Source organism: Tenebrio molitor, chromosome 7, assembly GCF_963966145.1.
Source record: "Tenebrio molitor chromosome 7, icTenMoli1.1, whole genome shotgun sequence".
NCBI lineage: Eukaryota > Metazoa > Arthropoda > Insecta > Coleoptera > Tenebrionidae > Tenebrio > Tenebrio molitor.
The window spans coordinates 12,168,456-12,191,676 of NC_091052.1; the positions used below are offsets into that span (position 1 = coordinate 12,168,456).

Genomic DNA, 23,221 nt, shown 5'->3' on the forward strand with positions numbered 1-23,221 from the left:
CGTCGGAAAACCTCTGCCGTTGTCTCGGTCGTGTTATCGAAAATCGATAGTCAAGAAATCCATCAAGAGCAATAACGATGCAATTAAATATTCGTCTCCATTAACATCGCGATTACGCGCCAACTCGGGTTAATTAAATGTGTGACTTCCTCGAGAGAGTGGTGCCGCTTTAATTACATTCTACTGTGCTCGCGGCTGCACAAGACGTCTCTAAACCCTTACGACCCCCATTTTCTCACCCTCGTCTCCTTCCACCCTTCACGAAAACATCCGGCATTTTGCTCTCGGATGCACAAATATCTCGCCGACCAAACTGAATTTTAACAACGGGGTACAAATATCGAGTGCCGACCAATTAGACGCGAAAAACGACCGTGCCACCACCCCCGACCCCCGAGGCACGCTAGCGTGTCGACGGAGGATCGGACGCCGCCGCCGTCGCGGATCTCCGCCCCGCGAACGGCGTAATGTGCCGTGTAAATTCCGCCGCGAGCGGCGGCGTACACGAGTGCAATGAACGGATAGCGCGCCCCCGACCGCAGCGCTCAACCCTAGCTGCGGTTGCGATGTAAACTTGTGTAGCGCCGCGGTCGAGTTGCGGTTTGGGGGAGAAACAAGACACCAGCGCTCGACTCCGCGTAGACAAATCCGCCCGCCGGCAGACGGGGGATGTTAATAATTGTGCGAGCAAACATCCGACTCGGTCCTCCTTCTCTGATCCTTCGAGATCCCGGCGGAGGGAGTCGTCGGGTGCGGTGGCGGCGAACTGCCGCGGATGGCGGTAGCTTGTTGCCTCGAGATTGGTTTGTTTTAGCATACAGATGTATGTAATATGTATACGTCGTCTGTGCGGAAATCGTTCGGGTCGGATTCGCATGCGAACGGAATGCATATTACGCAGATATCTGGTCGTTCCCCGAGCGGGGGGAAAAATCGCCCCGGATCAAAACGCGGCGCGGCGGCATTAATCCCTCAATCCGCATCCCATTAAGGGCAAAACGAGCCATCGATGATCCCCCGTGATCTCGATGTGGCAAATAAAAAGTCAATCAATAACCGTTCTCGCATCCTTCACTGACACGAACATAATGAACTATAAAGCAGTCCTGCGGCCCGAATAAACTAAAATATAAAAACGGCAATATGTCTCCGGGTATATTGATACTATGGGAATCATCGTAAAACTTCGATGGCCTTATTCACTTTAACAATATGAGAAAGGGGAACAAACGACGCCGAAAGAGTGCTCCGGGTGACGAGGTCGCACTAAAAGGGGGAGACGAAACACGTAGGACGACAGCTGTAGGGGAGTGTGGGGCAGTCATGCCTTGGGGTTGTTAATGTTGTAATCGAGATCCAAGGGTGTGATTGCACGTGTCGACCGCCGCTCGAGGGTCGGCGCGGAAAGGGGATATTACGATCTGTCACTTGTCCAACCCTCCGAGGGCTAATTTGATCCCGAATTCGGGATAGCCTTTGTGTACATAATAGTTTCAAACCAGTGTAAATATTGAAGCATCTCTTAGCTACCGTCGTCTCCACCTTCTCTTTTCGAATACAACAGAGAGATCTGTCGAGTTTAAACCTTGCCTTTCATAAAAAAGTAAAGGATCCATCACGACCAGATCAATACGTGTCCCTTTCTCTCTCTTTCTCTTCCTCTCTCAATTTCCGCGACGGAAAAAAATCCATTTGATTTTAGATTCTCGAAAAAAAAATCTACAGAGAATAAAGTAGCGAATGGCAAAACGCGAACAGGAAATGATAACCGAGGACTGAGCGGTAGTTCGGTAAATTGTTTCAAGTCAATCGAGAGTGTCACCGATCATGCAAGTCTCGAGGGTAGAAACTGGGGGATACTTCAATAAGGGGTGACAAATCACTGTCGGGATTACAAGCGAACGCGCTTCCAAGATTAAGCCCCCAGTCATTCAAGAAGATTACGATAGCGGTGGAACATCCAATAAAGAGTGTTACTTAGATCTCACGGGTATTTTTTTTAATTCACTAAATCTTGAATAATAAATTAATTTGTCAAACGAATAACGACACGTTAATTAAAAATTTCATACCGTCACGTTTGAAAATTAAAATTCCCTCCGATCGATTATAACAAATTTGAGGTTAGGTGGCATTCATTCAGCCATTCGTCCTTCTCTCCGTCAATCAGCCATTCATCAATCTTTCGGGTAATAGTGGGCGCGTAAAAAAAAATACGAATCTGTAAAAACTTGTTGCGGTCCTAATTTAAATCGTCCGGTAAAAAAGACCTACGGGCTGATTACGACGTCCCGGCCGCTTTTATCGTGCAATAAAAATGGCGGCCGTAAAATGGCGGTCGGCAATTCTGGTACGAGGAAAAAATATAAATAAACAAACGAATAAAAACCGTAGCGCTCGCTCGCTCCGAGATGTCTGTATAATGCAAAAAAGCACAGCGCAAAAAGCGTAATATAATGAAATTACGTATTCAATTGGTACTCACGTGACGCTCTTCCGCGGAGTTGATACCTGCAGGATCCATGGCAACAGCATCCAACGGCAAGCACCGGCCAATCGGCAGCAACATGGAACAATCGAGACGAAAACAATTGAGATAAAATGTACAGAACGTGTCGGTGTTTTTATAGCGTGGTGCATCTGTGAGCTTGTCGGGATCTATGCTTTTGTGATTTGTACAAAAAGTACGTGACATGGAAAATGCACGAGAGATACTTTTTATTTGCGCGCTGCGGATGCGGCGAAAATAGACGCCGGGAAAACTTTACAAATTAAAATGCATCAAGCTCCGGATCATGAATAATAAATAAAGCTAAGTGCTCGATGTGCACTCTTTCGGGGCTCGTAAAGACTCTTTAATATCGCTTTGTTTATTGTGCGATCATCCATTATGAATCGCACGTGATGGGGGATTTTGCGATTTTTTTCACCAACACAAAAAAAAAAATTGAAAGCGCCCGGAGGCAAAAGGGGGAGAGGGTCGGAGCGACGGGGAGCGCGTCTTCCTCCAGGTGGCCGGCCACGTTTCGACATCAAAGGGTGCACTCGACTCTCGTAATTAGTCGAGCGAACAATGCATCCGCGAAGATAAAGAGGTGAGCAAGCAAGAGGCTGCTGCCGTTGACAAGCTCTTAACTTTATTAGAGAATAAAACATCAACAAGATTAGGCAAACATCTTATTGCAAGAGTTGCACCTGCCATAATGAAGATGTAGATTAAAACAAAGCTCCCAAGTCACAATCCAAATTAATTAGTAGTTCTGCAGTTACGGAGCTGGCGTAACTTAATTCTCAATTAGGAGCCGGTTACGCCTGGCAAATCTATGCGAGCGAACGCGAACCCGTCTTTATATACGGGCGAAGGAAAATAAGGTGTACGTCTGCACCCTCGCATTTCATGATTATTCTTCGAAAGCGGTGCATCGGGGCGGAATGAGACGCTCCTTACAATATCTGGTTGGCATGACAACACCGGGAGATCTCTTTTCGCTTGCTTGCTTCCACCACATCGTTTATGGCTCGATCGAGACGCGTTGCATCCCCGACGACGACGACATTTTTTCCTTTCTCCATCACCGACGCTGCTGCCGCCACCGTCACCACCACCATCTCGAAGGGGATGAAGAGTGTATCGCCGAGATCATCCGATTTTATCGTCACTGTAAAACGCTAACGGTCGCGGGGATATGTGGACGATAAACACCGATCCCGACAATTTAGATAAGGAAGACCCATAAAACTTTCAAATAAAGGATTTCGTTTACAAGGACGATTCCGCTTCCGAATTACTGAACTCGCTCCGAGCCAATCCATTATTACGCGAACGGAAAACTCGAAAACCGAGAAAACTGCTGCCGTTGTCGACAAAATGGATGGCCGTGAATCGGTCGAAATTGATTATTTATTTCGTTTCTATCGAGAGTCGTTACGATCTTCGATCGGCGAGGGAAAAAGTGCCACCCGAAAGACGACGAGTGAGTGTCCCGATATCGGTGGTGAACGAACGAACGAAAGACGAAGACAGCCCCCTCGCAATCTGCTTGTTCGTAGCTTAGAGAGTCTTTGCGCCGCCGTTCGGGCCGCAAGGCGAAGATTGAATGGGACTCGCCGAGATCTGCGGCAGAACCACCCCCGCGTCCTTAATAAAAACGGATTCACCGTCGACGTTCGTCCCTCTCGCTCTCGAAGCGAAAAAGAACCGAAGAAGCCGGCCGAGTGTCGGCGGTAATGGAGGACGACTCCGGCCTGACTACCGTGCACAAACAAACGTTCGTTCGTAATACGGCGGCGGCGCCTTTCGATGCAAATAAATTACTTCCGTGCGAGCTCCGTATGCCCGATGACTTATCAGATTCTTTGATCTCGGCGGGACGGAGAAAGGAAATCCCTCGAAATGTAAATTCGTAAAGTTTCCCCTGTCTCGCTTCGAATCCTATTTATTAAATTTGGAAACCGGATGGGTCGGGTTTAACCGCACGGCTTCCTTTTCGGTCGCAATTAACGCACTCGACGACGAACGTCAAATAAATATTTATGGCGCGCGAGGGTGGCGTTGTCGTCGTCGAAGAAGAGAATACGTATCGAACCGAGAGTTATAAAACATCAATAATATTTACCGCCACTCAACATCGCAACAAAATCCGGAATCCAATTTCATTTTCCGCCCTCGCTAAAAACTCCGCCGTCAACCCTTATCCCATAATATATTCCGTCTGATTTGGGGTTGTCGGTATAAAACCACCCGTTCGTAACCCGAGATGGAAATTCTAAAAATAATGCAAAATGCTCCTCGTTTCGCATCCGAAATCTGTAGTGGAAACAGAGAAAGAGAGGGAATAAGCTCGAACGAGCGGAATTTATAGACACATTAGGTAACTTCGGAGCCTGATTTGGAAGCACATAAATTCCCCACACAAAATTAAACTTTTTCACTTCTTCACGTTCCCGAAGGACTCATTCATAAATCATGCGAGAGAAATATCGGTATTTTACACGATACTCTTATTAGTTTCCGTTCTTCGCGGGGCGGACATTTTATTTATTATGAGCTTTGAACGCTTCCCGTCTGTGTCGAGTGTTTCCAGCGACGCTTCCGTTCGATAATAAAACACCCACCGCAATGACTTATCTAATGGGCTTAAAGAGGGGACGCGACGTCTCGAGATGAGCAAGATCCCCGGAAACTTATTAAAATAAACTGCCAGCCCGAAAGCTGACGGCGGCAACATCGAACCGAAAGGGTGAAACTTGAATAAGGAAATATCGCGATAATAACGATCATTAACTCGATAAATATTTGTAGGGCAAACATGACCGGCCGAGGAGAGCCAATTATTCATTTCCTAACGCTCTTAATTGTTTATTTCCGTTCGATTATTATTTTCATTCTCTTATATAATTTTTCCAATTGTTTCGATTAAATTCGGCAAAAGATCGATCGCTTGACGCATATTTGCCGACTCGCGCCACCAAGTGGCCTCGTCGAGGATGAAATTAAAATCTCGAGAGCGGTGCGGAACATCGAGTGGGCGAGAGATGGGGGAGTATTTTGTAGGGGTATTTTCACGAGGCGGGTGGCGCGGTAGTCATTCCCTCATATCTAATTACGGCGCCGTCGGAGCCAACTTGTAAAATAATGGAAAGCGACACCCCATTGCGATATAAAACATTTTTATTGGTCTTTCTATTCGTTTATTCTTTAATAAGATTGCGAGGGGTTTATTACATTTTAATAATAACGCAATTAAACGAAAGCTGTTTAAGGAAGTCATAAACCAGTCCACTATATGGATTTTATAACACGCCATTATCTTATTAATGACGAAAATAAATTACACAGAGATTTATTGAGACATAAAAGTATCGTCGAGCGACGGCGAAGATTTGACGGTGTTAATAAATAAAATGGGCACTGCCAACAAATTTTAATGAGACCGGAAAAATTACGGTCTTTATTTCACAATTTTGGTTCCACTGCTGGTCCGGACTTTTCACGTTTTCCGGATTTTCCATCACGTGCGAGCCTCATCAAACGTGAAACGTTACAACGATATAAAAGAGCACTTTATCGAGCTTTCCCGTTGAAACTTTTCACACCGTACCTCAAAGAACCAGATCATTAAAAAACCGAGAGTCGTCGTCGTCGACGAGACACGCAAATCCATTAGTTCCCCGGAAAACAAGCAACAGTAGCGATTTTCGGGATGTAGCCTGGTATGTAACGCGATTTGTATCGCACGATAAATCATATTTACAATGAGGAGATCAATAGAGTCAAAGCGGTCGACACAAAGCCGACGCTCCAGAAAAAGGAGAACGAAACACATTTCGATACATCTTTTTCTGTGACAAACGTTCCAGTCTTGTTTTATTACTTAAACTGTGCGGTTCACAGACCATAAAACCCGGTCGAATTTGTAAGAAAATAGTTATTCTCCGCGAACGAACCACCACCGACTACAAGTCCATTTGAATAATTTTATGCCCGATGGAATCCGTTTAATACAGTGGGGCATAATACTAACCGCTGTTCGATTTTACGTCGTCGGGTCGATGCAGGTCTGGCTTCGAGGCCAACATCGACAGGGGATGCTGTCCGGGGGCACCCAGCGCCCCGGAGAGTCCCAACAGGCTGGCGGCGGTGCTCGGGGGCGCCCCGGCCAGTCCCGGATGAGGCATCATCGGTATGGGAGGGGCGGCGTGGGCCGGAAGCTGCTGGGCGTGCATCTGCTGGAGCAGTCGGGGAAGGTCCGGCCTCTGTTGCTGGAAAACGATACGAATTAGCATCGGCCGAAGAAAAAAAATTGTCGCGGGTTTCGCCTCCAACGAGACGTCAGTAAAGGTTTGGCATAATGTGGGGATAAACATTTCATTTCATTTTCGTAGTACGTCAAAGGATCTGCTAAGTCGGCACACACGCGGATGTGACATTCAGAGGGGATCAGAAATCGGCTTATCTGCTCACTCGACTTTGCGGGTGACTGCGCCCGAAATCTGGCGGATAAAGCGGTTAGAGTCACGTAAGGAAAGGAAAAGGACGCCGCCGCTCGCCGAAAAACTTTTCATCCGAACGGAGGGGGGATGGGACGTAAAAAGGCCCGATGAATATGGAGAGGCGGCTAATTAATCACTGGTGTCGCCGATTCGGGGAGGAGGCGGCAGGAGAAAAAACAATTAGGATCGGCCGCCGTAAAATGTATCCAATCCAATTAGAAAAACTAAGAGCTGATTGATCGTAAACGGAAGAAACGGCAGTTACGAAGTCGTCGTAAAACAAAAGCGGCGATTTGAATCTTCAAAACGTACCGATGTAAAGTAGCTCGAGGAGCGAGGATTGTGAGGGATGAGAGCTTTCAGAGGGGGTCGAGGTGGAACGAGGCGATGCCTTCGCCTTTTTATAAACCCCATAGTACGCAGCGCTGCATGAATAACAAAAGATTCTCTTCGGGGAGCCGACAATCCGCTTCCAGAGTTTTGTGCAAATTTTAAACGTAAGAACACTCCGACTAAATTTCGCTTGCGGGGTGCCCCTAATACTAATCTCCGACCTCATTACCATTTCGCCGGACGACCTCGCATTTTTACGCGACGATAGTTTTGACGATCGATCGGCGAAAAGAGGGTGGGAGAACGAAAGAAAAAGAAAAAAAAAAAAGGAAAAGAAAAAAGACAAATGCAAAAAACTGCAAGAGTGCACCGGACGTTCGTTATTTATTCGTGCCCTCCATATCATAACGTTGTTAAGGACGGCGTTAAAGAGAACTTTTTTCAGTTAATTAAACATCAGCTCGACGCTGGAAAAATGTAATTATAATGAAATCCATCAGCCCCAACCGGCGCAACCGCCCAGAGAGAAGAGGAAAGAGGGTGCCAAAGAAATCAATTTGCAAGCTCTCAGCAATGCGAATTTTAAATAATGGCTGCTGCAGCCAGCCAGATAAGTGGATTGCTTGTGGCCAGAAAGGAACGAGGAAAAAGTAGTTGGTCTGGCACGTTTCTCCCCCGATAAAAATATAACTTCTTGTCACGTGTCTCGGATCCATTCTGCTCAATTTAAAGTTGAAGCTGTGTTTACACTACATTTGCAGCTCACGAGTACTTCACCCCCTTGAGCTCAGCGTCGACGAGACGGATTACGGTATTAGGCGACGTCACCCTCTCACGAGATGCCTTTCTAATTACTGCTAAATAATTAATGGATGCGATGGGGAGCTAAATAATACCGCCAATTAAATATAAATCTGAAGGATCTTATTAATCACAAATTACTTACTTTGATTTTAACCATTATTTCAGACAGTTTTGCCGCCGCTTCCGCTCGCGCCTCCGAGAAGACGCGCGCTCATAATTAATTATATCGGAGGGCGAGCGGGGGGCCCGGGGGGATGGTTCCATCTCGACTCCCTTTCGACAGACGGCCACTTTTTCACCCCCCGATCGTCGAAATTTGTTTGACCGAAAAGTGTCGCGGGGCCGCTTAAATTCGTCGACGGGGACCGAACACAATAAAACGGCAAATAACATTTAAAATGGTAACTCGAAGAGGACAAAAACTGCCACTCAATTTTTAATCCGTTCGAACCGTTGGACTGGTTTGTTTGAAGCACAAAGGGAGCTGCCAGATGATGCCGCTATAAAAAGCACCAACCAGCGGGACCATCATAATCCAATTAGCATTCAATGTGAGTGACGCGACTCGCTACCGACAAGAGTGAACTTTTTAAATTAAAAGTCCTCGGGCTGGCTGCACGGGGAGCCAACTCGGAGCCCCGAGCTGACTGCATTAATGGGATTGTTGTTTCATGTTTGAGCTATTATTGATTAACGCGCTCGTCGCTTTTTTTCGGAGGGGGTCCCGGGGGCAGCCGTAAATAGCCTCGACGTCCCCGTCAGATCCTCTCGCCCTTCGGCGGCGGCCGCACAGGAGATAAAGATGCAAATATGTTGCGGTGGTGATGGTGAATCGTCGATGCACGACACCTAGATTCGGCGTCGCGAGGAGGAGCGGCGCGCTTTCTTCGCCGAGTCCCCTCCCGGGAGGCCGGAGGAGGATACATTGATATTCCGAGGAGAGATTTCTGTATCGGGTTTGGAGGATTTTTGTTTTGCTGCATTACTACCGCACTGCTGCTCCTCGAAAAATATCGCTTCTCGTCCAAACAAAATAAGTCATGTATGAATGCGAGCGACGTAAAATTTTTAAACGACTCGGATATTCCGGGACGAAACATTTTTGTTAAATGTCAACGGTTTATGTGTCATTTATGGCGAATTTATGTGTCGGGTTCACGTGAAAATTGCTACAAAGTACACGACACTTACGATAGGAAACCCCGCGGAACTAAATTCTGATAAAAAGTCAATAAAAAGGTTGTTGTAAAACAGCAATGTACCGACTTTATGATCTTTTGGAACGCTTCCACCGTACTTCAACTTTATAAGACTTTTACGATAAACTTATGAAAGCTATAAAATATTAATATACTTTTTCCACCCTCGAGAAGGGAGAATCCCCAAGACATTCTTCTCTCTTCTCCACCTAATCAACATTCCAATCACCTTTAGACTTTATCGGGCGGAGGCCCGGCAATTCCCGGCAGGAAAATTAAGTGGAGTCGAGAAATTTCATCCCCCAGACACATGAGGGTTGGGAAAATCTTATTTTACGCTGCAATCGATCGGAATATATTGCAGACATGTAAGCCAGATGCTTTCGGGAATTTGATGGAAAAACACGAAACTAGTAAACGGCGTCGCCCTGGAGGAAGCCGACAATAAAATATTATTCGAAAACTGTGCCAAAACACATTTTACGGCCCCGAACGGTTTATAAAGTGTCGCAATTAATGCGATTCGATCCCGCCAAACGAACTTTTATTGCCGCGAACCAAATTAAATCCGCCGAAATTGATAACTACTCCTCCTCCCTCCTTTCTGCCGCCGATAATTACCACCGTCAACATCACCACTATAACGGGAGGTGGAACGGCGAGAGGAGGCGGAAGAAGTTATAAAATATGCGAAGTAAATAGAGCGGGTTAATCAAACCAAAGTTACTTCACAAATATTTTACAATGCCTGTCCAATTTTCTTGTCCAATCTCCGGAGTCGGAGGGGTAAAACAATTTGGAATGTGCGTCCTGAATACGGAATCAGAGCTTACGGGGGATGAGTCGCATAGGAACAGTTGAGCTCCGGGAGATGCTCACATCCACTTACTTTACCACGGAGCGTTTGTGCCGGTGGTGGTGGTCCGCGCCGCCGTTTCACCCCCGACAATCCACTTTCCTTCTTTTCATTCTTATCATAAGGTTTGCACCGCAGACGTGCATGAAATATTTATATTTGCATTTCACTATTCCCATTTGCAACGCCGCTACCAGAACGAAATCTCCGATATTTGCATTCCTGGATGCCTCCCCGAAATGACATCAACAAATGTCGAATTCCGTCCATCTTCACGTTCTCACGTCCTTAATTTTAAACTGCAAATACGATTTCGGCAAAAATTTTGTCCGGCCTAGATAAACAACACTTTCCACCGATGTCTTGCATTTTTGGAGCGGAGAGCCATCATAATCATAACCTTCCCCGATGGTTTGTTCGTTCACATTGCTTACAAGAATAAATGCTTTCATATCATTTTATCGTCCTTGAATACTTTCCGATTTAATTAACGAAATCGGCCCGCAGCTCCGCCCGATAATAATCCGATCCTCGTCGGGATCCTAGAGGTACGTGTGGAAAAAATCGTGCGTGACGTTTCGGGTGGATAATGTTTTTGTGTGTTATCCTGTAAGCTGAACTCAATAAGGACGAGACCGGAGCAGCCATTTTTAAAATTCCCAAGAGTTCCGAAAATCCCGTGGTCTGGATAAGACGTCCGCAAAGCTCGACCACGTGCGCTCAAGTTCCTCCACGCTTCCGAAAGTCTCCCTTGGGGCGGGACGGGCTTAAAGGACTGTGTTCGAACCCCTCTCGGAGAATTCCCGCTTCCGTTTCCTGTGCCACCACCTTAATGGACACAGACTGATTGTTTTACCCTCCGAAACCGTCGTCTCGTAAAGCGGAATGTTTTTCTGTGCAACTATCTTCTTTTACGAGCTGTGAGAAACGATGCTCGTTGAACGTAATTCTTACGTCTTCGCTTCGGTTTTTTTTTTCCTCGGGCCCCGCCGCGACGATTGATAGTTCTGCCCCCTTCTGGTGCGGGGGCGGCGATCGTTTAACGCACGACGACGATCGTAAATTAGCGCCGTCCGCATGCGAACGGGTTTATTATCGGATTCGGTGCGAAACATTCGAATGAAGAGATAATTATTAGGCAAACACGGGTTCGGATGTGTGTCGACCGGGCGCCGCCCCCTCGAAACCTATTTTCGGCAAAACACGTCGAGATATTTCACCCCAAACCCCCGTCACGGATTTCAAACTCCAACAAATTGATGCCGATTGATTTACAATTTGATTCATGGATAACCTCTATTGACATCTACATCGGGCAAAGTAATTCGAATAAAATAAAATCCGACGTAAACCGACTACTGTAACATTTGCGTCGACAAGATCGATACTGTTCGACATGCGAAACATAAAAAAAAATCCGGGGGTGTACGAGTGCAATCCGAAACTCGTCTGAACGGTCCTCCACAAAAAAAAATCTGTTAATAAACCACCTCCCGACGAGCTTCGACAAACAAAGATTTGAAATTAGCGCCGCCACCTTTTTCTGGGGTGGGCGCGCGTAATGCAAATATTGATCGTGAGTTGCTTTTTCTATCTGTCCCTCTGGAACCGACAGCACGATCGTGTACAAAAAGGTGCTTTTCCTGGTATTTCCGCCAGATTAAAGTAGTTGTAAACGTATAGATTGTTTAGCAAATATTCGCCTGTATAATGAGCGATGTGCTAAACATCCATTTTAGCGCCTACATGCAATCTAAACAATGTTTACCGACTCCTCCGACGTCGAGAAACCCACAATGAGTATAACGAATTAAGACAATTAGCGGTTTAGCTTTGAAATGTTTACCCCAACAGAAACAACTGTGTTAAAATACAAGTTGCGAGCGTTCCATCATACGCGACGGCAAAATTGGGAAGCCGCCGCACGGAATTTTATAAACACCGACAAGGAGTTAGGGATTTTTTTTTTTTTTTGTGGAAGAACCACCAAAAATTTGGCTATAGTTCCGAAACCGCATCAGTAATTCATGTTTACTTGCCAGTTCCTTGAAATATAGGTTAGGTTTATGTTTAAGTAAACACACAAGCAGTAAACTTAAAGTACAAACAAACATAGCAGCTTTGCTTAAAATGTATTTTCTATTTACTATTCGTTTTTATTGTAGGTTTGTTCTTCTTATAAACACTGGCAATTTGTTGAACAAATAGCGTCCTTTTACTCGAAAAAGAAGGGCGTCGTCCTCCTTTTACGTGATCATTTCGGGAACTGGCAAGCGGCAGGCAAGACTTGACGGAATACTTACTCCAATTATGGCGTTGAGTTCTGTCATGGTAACTTGTTTAGCTCTCTCGACAGCGGTCGCCACTTGCTGTTGATGTTCTTGTGACAAAAAAGGGAGTATTTGTGCAATGATGGCGTTCAGTCTCTTCGCTATTTCAGTCTGGAAAGAGAAAAAAAGAATCGGATTCAATTGTGGAACAATAATTTCGCTGCTCCTGTTAAAAAGCGAACCGGAGGGATTAATACGAATAAACGTCAACACATTTGCAGCATTCAAAGTCGATGATGCCTCTGGACTTTGAGCTCCGATCCTTGAAAAATAAATACGACCGGCTATTGTAACTTTTTATACTTTTTCCCCAACTCCGAGCTTTCGCTGACGAGTGTTTACTTAGCTTTGTACAAACATTGTGTTCTCTGTTTGTTTTTCCAGTTCGGTGCAAGTCTGATTCCGCGTTTACAATATGCTGCTGCTTCGCCGATATAATTGACAATTAGCTCGGCAATCGTACAGAATATTTTATTGCAAATATTTAACACCTCACGATCGATCCTGCAAAACGTATCGGCCGGCGATCGTCGACGAAAAAAACCAGACCGGATAATGGACGAGAGATCGGTTCCCGACGTGGCGAATAATTGATATGTTTATTATGCGCCAACTGAAACTATTACAAATGCATTATGTCAAATTGTTGGGGGAAGTACATATGTTAATGTTAATATGACCGCAAGCCGCATTCGAGCGGTCAACCGCGCTGTGACGTCACTGTTGTCGTGGTTCACCGTCACGACCACATGCCCATCCTGGTCCCCTTAACCACCGATGCAACTGCAGAATACATGATGCGTATCGGAAATGCGCCATTTCAACATTAATTGCATCGATTGCCCGCAAATAAATTACGAAACCCGTTGCAGATGTGTAGACGTCACTTTTACGGACGTCGTCCATTTTTCGGACGGCCATTGATCTCACCTCTAAAGACTGGCGCTCACCGCATCGTATCGTACGCGACGCGCTTTTCCAGATGAGTACCGCGATCTCGTCCTCATAAATCTGCGGGAAACGCGAAAAAGAAAAACCAGAGTTATTCGTCCGATATGAAATGGGAGCCTCTTTCCTATGGTGTAAATCCGGTTTTGATGACGCCGTCGAAGGAAAGAGGAACGTCCTTGGTGCGAAAGAAAATCTTGATATGTTTGTCAGGTTTTATCGGATCAAGTGGGTCGGCCGGGAAGCAGGAAAGGGCAGGAAGGGTGCTCCTTTCGGAAGGGGACGAGACGGGGGCCGACCCGAGTGGTTCGTGTTGTCGTCGTGCAGATAAGAAAAGTGAACCCCCGTATACATATCGAACGTCAAAAGTTGGAATCTCCGAACCCGAATAAACTCGCCATCGGGTTCCGCCCACGCGATCGGTCCCCCGCAAGGACGACATCTTCATGTCTCGCCCGGAAAATAATAACGCAACCGAAAAATAAACGTCGCCTCTTTAATCTCCCATTAAACCGCAGCACAATCCGAGAGCCTCCGCGGAACGCCTCCGGACGCATTTGTGTAATTAAATCTTTTTCACCGGGTGGAAGAGGCGTCGACGGTCGAGCGAGACGGAGGATCGCGTCGTAAGTTCAGTTGTTTGTGGATAAACGAGCCACATTTTCATCACAGATAATACCGAGGGTAAACACGGGCCCGTTAGTTTTGTTAGTTCAGCAACTCAAATAATTTACCCAATAGAACTGCAGCCGGTAGTTTGTTCAGGGTTGCTAGCTGGAAAAGCGACGAAGGGGACGACGCGACAGAATGTGTACCGACCACGAAGTGTCAATATTTGGTCATATAGAATGACGGCTGTTATTAGGACACAAGCGATGTGACTCTCGACCGTATTCGACGCGTCGACTCCTGAAAGGATGCACCGTCGACGATAGAAGATGATTCTTGCATCGCATCGTCGGAATCGGCGGAACAAGAGGGGCGGTGCCGACTCCGTGTTAAATTAAACCTAGATATCAATCGAGGCCTCGTCCTGTCACACATAAAACGCATTGTCGAGAATCGATTCGGTGCACTCGACGATACCCTCGACGGTCCGCAGGGATGTTGTGTCAGCTTTTTTATCCTGCGAGATTCGCGTCTCGCGAGGATCGTCATGCACGCCGACCAATTTCCATTGCAGATGTTCTCTTCCTCCGGTTTAATTTCCGACGTGGTTTCGAAAGGCCACCGACGACGGCGAACCAACTATTTTCAAAAATTCTTCTACAACTTGATGCTGTTAACTGTTGTTGTTTAATCACGGGTTTGTTATAAATGTTTCGCCTCACACATCCTAATGCAAAGCCTATAATTCTGGCGTTAAATTGATGTGATTACTTGGTTGCCTAAAACAAGGGGCTACCAAACAAAGTAATTTTTAAAAACAATCAATGGATCAAACCGAATCATTCCAGACACTCGATTATTTTTCTTCGCTTATTTTCAAAAATGTTCTGCAACATTGTTTGATCAATACGACGCGAACAACGCGTAATTTCTTCTTTAAGCTCTTCTAAATCGTTAAATTGTAGTTTGTACCATGAAAATACATATTGAACAATGCAGCAGCCTCATTTGGATATCGGAAACCTTCCAGTTGATTTTCCGCTCCGTACAAATCTGTTGATTATATTTCTAATAAAAAAAAAAAATCTTTCAATTCCGAACAGAGTATTTTGTGTATTTTTTCATTTTCCAATGTTTGTTCTACGTGTCGTGTCCAAGATCGCGCATTAAGTCGTTTCGTGTTTGCGGGGCATTTTTCATTGTTCGTTGTTTATTCTGTTTTGTTGCTGGTGTGTGTGTGTGTTGCGTTACGTTGATTGCAATTGCTTAATTATTTGCCGGTCGTTTCCTTGAAAGTATGCAAATTCTTCTTTGGCGTCGTTTCATTATACAGTTGAGTCGGCTAAAATCCGGATATTTTATGCACGAAAGGTCGTGTGAAAATACGTAAAACTATGTTTTACGTTAAAATCTGGCCCGACTAAATGAGAAGGGAACTCTAATTGAGATTTTAATTACTCCTGCTTAAACTCACACCGCGAACCGGCCCGTAATTGGCTGTCTAATTATCATGCAGCCCCGGTAGCGCAGCTACTTCTGGAGCAGAAACCGCCTCCCAGGCCGTTTTATTTTTTCCCCTCTTCCGTTATCAAAGGCCGGTGTTTACACTAACTAACACGGGCTCGTTAGCCGATTCCTTGTAATGAACAACGCACTACATAATTTATGGGGAGTTTTCGTTTTTTCAAAACAAACTATGTACGACTTAACTGCCCGCCGTAAATCAAACGATTCGATACTCGACACTCGACCTAACGATCTGGGAAAATCGCGCACCGACCGGACGTTTGGTCGAGCAACTGTACACGTCCGTCGACAGATCTCTCTTGGATTTTTTCCAAAAAACCGCCGCCGTCGGGAGATGTTAATTTTCAAAACCGGATCCGAAGTTGAATAACGTGTCGGTGGGTAATCCGCGGTCTCATCTGGATTAGGTCCAATATTAGCACTAGCAATAACAGTAACCAAGGAGACCGCACATAGCAATCGCTTCCGATTCGGAATTAGACCCTGTTTATTTAACGTCTGTTTGAAAAGGCGTTGAATGATGATAGCTCTCTTCATTGCATTCGGTTCAGTGTGTACCTTGTCTCGAATATCCTCCACTCTAGTGCTCTTAATGTCGTTCACTTTTTCAGTCGTTAATTTGAAACGTCCAATAAAACGCGCCAAGGCTGTTTGTTCACCCCATCGTTTCCACTCTGACCGACAAAACCGAAAAAATCCCGCTCGAAGTGTGGCTCACAAGTATTTCGAAAAACTAATCCACTATCATCGTTTTATCTGAATATTTTGCGTCGACATGCAGGACATAATTCCCAGTTTTCCGACGAAAAATCCATATCTCAATATGTAGTTATTTGTACAACTAGTTATGAAAGTCATACTTTTTTCACGATTTCATGTCTCGTAATTTGGGAACCCAAATAAAAAAAAAAATCAGTTTTTCCACATTTTGTTTATTTTTTGTAGATACATATGTATATTCAACTTAAGCACATAACATTTTTAGTTTACAATACAAAAATTCCCGATAATAATGCGGAATCTGGTGCCCCGAATGCTTGCAGCGTTTCCACGTTGAATAGCAAGGGAAATCCTCTCGAAAAGGAATTTCTTTGATTTTGAATCGCCTGATTCCTCAATAAGTGTAGATTGTTTCGACAGATGTGTTATTTATTTCATTGGAAAAACTTATCGATTCTGTTATCATTATTGTTATCTTTATGCGTTTTTCTGCAACTGTTCAAATGCAAGATTCAAATTTAGGTTCCACATTATTCACTGCACGCACTTCTACTCCATACAAATATTACACAGATTAACTACACACTCACTACTTTGTTACGTCTAAAAATGACGACAACCCTTATCGAATCGATATTTTTTACACTTTACGTTTACGCGACTACATACATATAGGTACACCAACTAAAATGAATGGTGTTAGTCACTTTTTTGATTTTGTGTTGACATTTTTAAATTGAATTTTTTCGTCTGGCGATTATCGTCACGATTACTGTTGTTACTGCTGCGAGGGGCAGACAGATCATCGGGAGATCGGGAGCCTAAATCCTCGAGGGCGCTGAGGTGAGCGTACGTTCTAAAACAATGACTAAAATAGTGTAGCAAAACAGAATAGAATTACCACAGAACGGCGGCGGCCGAAGACAAAACCGCAGGGGAGATATATGGATGTAATTAGATAAAGTTCTGGGCTGCGGCCGAGTTAATCTGCTCCACGGTGATCGGCTGAATTATACATGCGCGGCCGCCCCGACGCCGCAACCGACGTCCAGCGGCGCTCCGTCCGTCGTCGTCAATTAATGCGCCCACATTTACACGGAACGCACCGAGACAAAGAGGGAGACGACTTGTCTTATCTCCGTCGCCGGTGCCATTTTCAACTCCATCAACTCCGGTTTAAAACCGACAAGAAATCGATGGGAACACACTTCATGAAAACCGAACGCGTATAAAAATGCAATCACGGAAACGGCGCGGCGCCGCCGTCCCTCCGTACACATGCATTTTATGTGTTGTTTATGTTGCCAATTTCTTTGAGTGGAACTCTTCGTGCGGTTGTGAAGTGGCGCGCTGTGCAAACAGACGTCTCGACGCTGTCGACGCACTAAAAGCTTAGATAATTGAACCGCTTGTTAACGGGTGGCAACGCTACGCTGCTATAATTAAGCTTTTATAAACACACCCCTTCTACAGTTTACTTAATAAATTTCGCGATTTTACCGCGTTTTATTCGACACCGGAGGGCTGCGGCGCACTTTGCGCGTCTTCAGCGGCCGCTCACAAAAATCATCCCCCGTCACGTTTCCGATTGATCGACGAGAAGTGGACGTCACGTGACCTCCGCCGCTACCACTTCGCATGCAAACCGGACCCCGCCCCGTCCACTTCGCAAAAATTTCGTCGCACGATCGACCCGTCCGCCGTCCTACCCCAACAAATAATTTAATTTCCCCGACTTTCACAAAACGCCGAACAATCTCGTTAGGTCCGTGTCGGTGAATTTTTTTTTGTATCGTGCCCCGCTTATTTTTGCGCCCCGCAATCAGAGTTCAGTGTTTATGCGGTGTGGAGGGTCGGAACGCGCGTTCGCCCTTCGTTCGTACATGTCATCGTTTACCGCATATTGTGGGGGCGCAACTAGCGTGACAAGGTCCGGCGTTACAATGGTGTTGATTTATTGCTCTGCTTATTCGCACTTTTCCGGGCGTCCAAGTCCTAATCACTTACCGGAAGAGAACTGCGACCGCTGTTTTACGACCTCACGCAATCACATCCGGACCCCCGAAAAAATATATACATTTCGGAAAATTTGCATACACTTGCGTGCAAATCGCGCCGGCTTAATCTGGATATTGTGTAATTGTAAACGCGTGTCGTTGGGGGTGTTTGCTTGGCGTAAACACGATTTACGCGTTTCGGAGGCTGGTAATTTCGTTAATGCGGGAACGGATGTATCGGGGATGATGACGTGACGCCGGTCCTGATAACGATTGATTCGAGGGTCGCGGTCGCGACCGACGAAAAATCGGAGAGAGAGGGACCGGGCCCCCCCAATCAATTTCGCTTTTTTCTGCGTTTCTTCAAATCGTAACGGCGACAATAATTCAATGGCAATTTGAAACGGCGCGAGAAATAGAATTTTATTCAGGTGTCAAAGTCGCGGTCAATGTTTGTATCCTTTTTTACGGCGCGGTTAGGATATAAAACTACCCCATTTCTTCACAAAAAATGGCTATCCTAGCATATAAAATGCTTTCCAAATACCACTTCAGCTCCGGCAATAAAGCTGCGAGGGTTAAACCCCAGAAAAATGACACGTGCACTCATTTTTACGAATGGCACGGAATCCAATTCACACCGATAAGAATTCCTGAATGGAAAAAAGTATATTCCTTCGAGATTGAGACTTCGACCCGCACACACACACACACATCCGACGTGGAGGAGCGCGTGACGGGGTGAATTAGAGTTACTTTGTTTTCAATGAGGGTGGCCAAACAGCGTGGTAATAAAATTTAAAGGGCGTCATCCCCCGCACGTCCGACCCTGCTCTTTCAATTATACAATGGACAGATTAAGCGATATGTGAACACAATAGTTCCATTAAATACTTCTGAGGGTCAGGGTTTGGAGGGTTGGCGAAAGTTGTTTCGTCAGCTGTGAAGATCACTCCCCGAATAAATTACCGGTATCCGGTTATCTGATATGCGCAGCCCCTGCCAGGTGTGGCAGCAGGTGATACTCTTATATGTGTACTTCCAAATCACCGATCTTGGCTCGGGTATCACGTTTAACGTGTTGTTTAGCGACACGGCGAGGGGTTCCATTATGAGGTCGCTTCTCCGACCCCCCGACCCGCCGCCGCCAGACAATACCTGCCGCAAAAATAAAACCGTAAAAATTCAAATTCGAACCAATAAACGATCGAACATCGGGGTCCACATGTCACGGTCCTCGGCGGAATTGGCCGTAACGCGATACAGTAAAAAGCAAATATCACATGTAAAATGGGTCAATAAACATCGTGTGTCCGCTGAAAATACGTGCAATTTGTACGTGCGTTAGCTCATAACGGGGAACAGCAGTTTTATTAACCGCACCGCACTCAAATGCGCGTATGTAAATATCGGGGGTCGTCGAATGAGGGCCGAGGGGTTCGGCGCGATGGAAACGCAAATGTTGGGGACGATATTTAGCCGGGGTGTAAGGCGCACCCCACGACGAGGGAGGCTTATCGAGCATCAAAACGTGACCTATCATTATGCCCGGATCCCGCATCCACCCCGACACGGATTAGCGACGAACTCACCCCCGAGAACTTTTTCAACCAATAATAACCTTAACGAATAATACGTGTGGTGTGCTTCCGACGTCGACCGCCGGAGGGTGAGGCAAAATCGAACCGAGAAAAACAAGCCCTGAAACGAATTAATCAGATGGAGGAAGCGGCGATGACTAACCCGACGTCCTACAAAAGCGCAACGCAAAACTCTTGGGGGTGTAACGACAAATTACCAAGGTAACAAATTTCAAATGTCGTTGAGGTTTTGACCTTTCGAAAAGGAGCAAACAAAAGGAACTTCTGACACTATTTCACGTGCAATTTGTCCACCAAGGCTTGGAAAATAATCCTGAACAACTTGACCGAAAAACATGTTTGACAATACATCGTTGTCAAACATGTTATCGAACGTCTTTACTTTGTTCTTCTACAGCTTTTGACTTTGTGTTCGTTGGAAGTATGCGCGTAATTTACTCCCTTTCCACAGAATTTTGAAAAAAGCTTTTCGAAGAACACAATAAATAAAAATGTTGACATCGTTGCCGGTAAGTTAATCCTTCCAACCGAAAGGCGTCAGATATGATAAAATTATATCAATACTGCAAGCATTCGGGGGACTTTTCCAGATTCCGCATTATTATCGGAAATTTTTGTATTGCATAACAAAAATAATGTACTTCGTTCTGAAAATTCCGTTGTACAATTAAGTGCTCGTCAGATATTATTTTTGTTTTATATTTTTTTGTTTTTCCGCTTTTTAGATTGAGTAGGGTTAGGCAGACTTTGACTGTTTTCATTTCGTTCATTTCACTAAGTATATTTTTTTTAAATTAATTTCATATTTTTATTTCATTTTATGTTTTCATAGAGAAATAAAATGCAAGAACACAAAACTTTTTTTCAGGTTCTGGCCCGTTTTCATTGTGTCTATTTTTGTAACTGCAAATTTATTTTATCATTTATCATTATTCTCTAGATAACTGTTTAGTACCGACAAAAAATTCATTAAAGCCTTTGTCAGAACGACAAACATTAATTTCTTTTTTTTTGTTTTACTCGATGAAAGTTGTAAAATGTTTAAATGTCACGACAGACTCTAATTACGTGTTTCCACTCCCTTGCCGTTGCACCCTGAGCTATCTGCCTTGATACCGGGTGTATAAAAATTTGCATCAAATTATCACCGAACTCTCTTATTGTCACCACCAACCAGTGCGACAGACAGTGGCGGCAGTAGTTTGCAAACATTGCCTTTCCCTTTCGATATTTTATTGGTAGAAATCGATTTCTTAGAGCGTGATGTCGAGGACTCTTCAGACTTTTTAAACCAGTGGCGGCGCGTGTCTTCGACGACTCCGCCGACCCCTCTCGTCCTAATCGTCGTCGTAAATCTCTCCTCGACTCGACAGTTCACTCTTTAATCGTCGACTTGTCGATGCTATTTTTATTCGACAACAGTCGTCGGGAAAAAAAAGCGCGTGGACGCCGCCCCCGTCGACACGATCCTCGTTCCGGCGCGGTGTTAATAGGACGGAACGCGTGACACACTGTACAAAAGTGCCTCCCATATTAGCTGTGTAACGTTTTCATCCGTTACACGCCACTGGTCACCCCAACCGTTCGGGGGTAGAAGCGAGGGGATGGCGAAAACCTTTGTGTAACGCCGAGCCCGCAGCCTCGGGGAAAGTGGCCACTGATGTGATCACGAGCCGTGCAAATCGATGTTCGTTTCACCCCTCGACCCGACTAGTCAAGTCGTCGTCGGCGCGATTCTCGTCGAAATAAACCCACCCCTCAATTTTTATCGCACGTTCACGGGAGATCACGAGAGGCCGTCTTTAATGGACGCAATTAATTTAAATGGTTATCGATTATTTAACGATTTATGACATCATCCGGCGAATTTCGAATCTATATTCATCAGGACCAACCCCCACGCTCGTTAAGTTAATAGACGGTCGCGCGAACGCGGGGGCGGCCACGATTTCGCCGACGGTCCGTCACGGTTCACGGAGAGAATTTCACCCCCAAAATGGCGTAATTGGATTACGACAGCCGCCGCCGACGTTTTCAGAAATAAATACACCGACTACGACGACAACTTCAAAAACCGACGCTGCTAGTCACATTTAGTCGTTCCACGTCGGGAAAAAAAGAAACTTGTGGGGGTTCGGAATGGGCCGAGCGTTCCGCCCCTCGACACGTGATAATTAAGGTAAAATAATTTAGGCGTGAAAGTTCGAACCCATCAATTATTCAGCGTGTGGGTGGTTAGGAAAGCAGAGAGCGTTGTGTTCCGTTGTATCTTGGATGGTGTTGGGAAATGTATTCACCCCAGGTTGGCAACTGCACGATTCGCGTCGGTCGTGTTTGGAATTCGTCAGTGGGGGCGAAATTGGCAGCCCGACCACGTTCTGAGCCCATTACGATCGGGGTTGCAACGGCTGCTTGATTATCGTATTATCAGGGTGTAGTGTAGCGCACTTAATGCTGCGAAACAGACTTTGTTTGTTCATGTGTGTTTTATTAAAGAGGGTCGAAGGTTTTTCTTTTTTTTTTTTGTCGTTCGTTCGTTTCTTCTTTTTTTCGCTCCCCCCGTTTCGTCGACGCGATGATAAATTCATCGGCGTCGGCGCGCACGGCGAGAATAATTGCCGCCCCATGGAGGAGCACTTTCGACTTCATTCCGCCGCTCAGAACATTACATCGGCAATTACGAAGTAAGTGAATCCGAGTTACGGGCTACTTTACAAACGGCACGGGGGCCGTAAATCTTGGCGGGGACCCCGTGAGTAACCGCACTGTAAACTTCCTCGCAGCTCCCGGAAACGACTCCGGTTCCGGTCTCCAAGTCGCTACCGGAACTTTTATACCCCGGCGCGTTTATCAACTGTGCGCGATTGTTTGTAACACGAAAACTTTTTCAGCCTTTGGTTCTTGCACCCACCTCGCTTATTTAAACTGCGGGTAATAAAATTTAAAAAAAACAGGGGGTTTCTTGTCGTGCGCTCGCATTTTATCGCCTCCATCTAACCGAGGGGTTTAATCAAGCCATTATTATGTCAGTTTTTCCGAGACCGCGATAAATTACGCCGCCCCAACCCCACCAGAAAAATTAGCACATTTCTGATAGCCCCGAGGTTTTATTGTGTCGTGCAAATGCTGATCGGTGTTTTAATCGAGACAAAATCGCATCGTTCCGAATTCGAATCGAATCGACAAGTTGCAGGATCCGAATCGAGGACCGGGGTTTTATCCTGGCCGAAGCTGTTCCGGTAAACAACGCATGATGCTTACATATGCAAACATAAAGTGGGGAACAGTCGACAGCGACCGTACC

The 23,221-nt window shown here is 45.6% G+C and overlaps 1 protein-coding gene across 5 annotated transcripts in view; it reads right to left on the reverse strand.

Annotated features, from left to right (window-relative positions):
* Window positions 1-23,221, reverse strand: part of LOC138134893 (transducin-like enhancer protein 4) — a 67,550-nt gene that overhangs the window by 16,507 nt on the left and 27,822 nt on the right. For all 5 annotated transcript variants that reach the window (XM_069053481.1, XM_069053482.1, XM_069053483.1 and 2 more), the window contains exons 5-7: window positions 12,489-12,626; window positions 6,525-6,762; window positions 2,486-2,511 (exon numbers count right to left, since the gene is read on the reverse strand). In XM_069053481.1, the coding sequence (XP_068909582.1) occupies window positions 2,486-2,511; window positions 6,525-6,762; window positions 12,489-12,626 (402 nt within the window). The remainder of the gene's footprint in view (window positions 1-2,485; window positions 2,512-6,524; window positions 6,763-12,488; window positions 12,627-23,221) is intronic.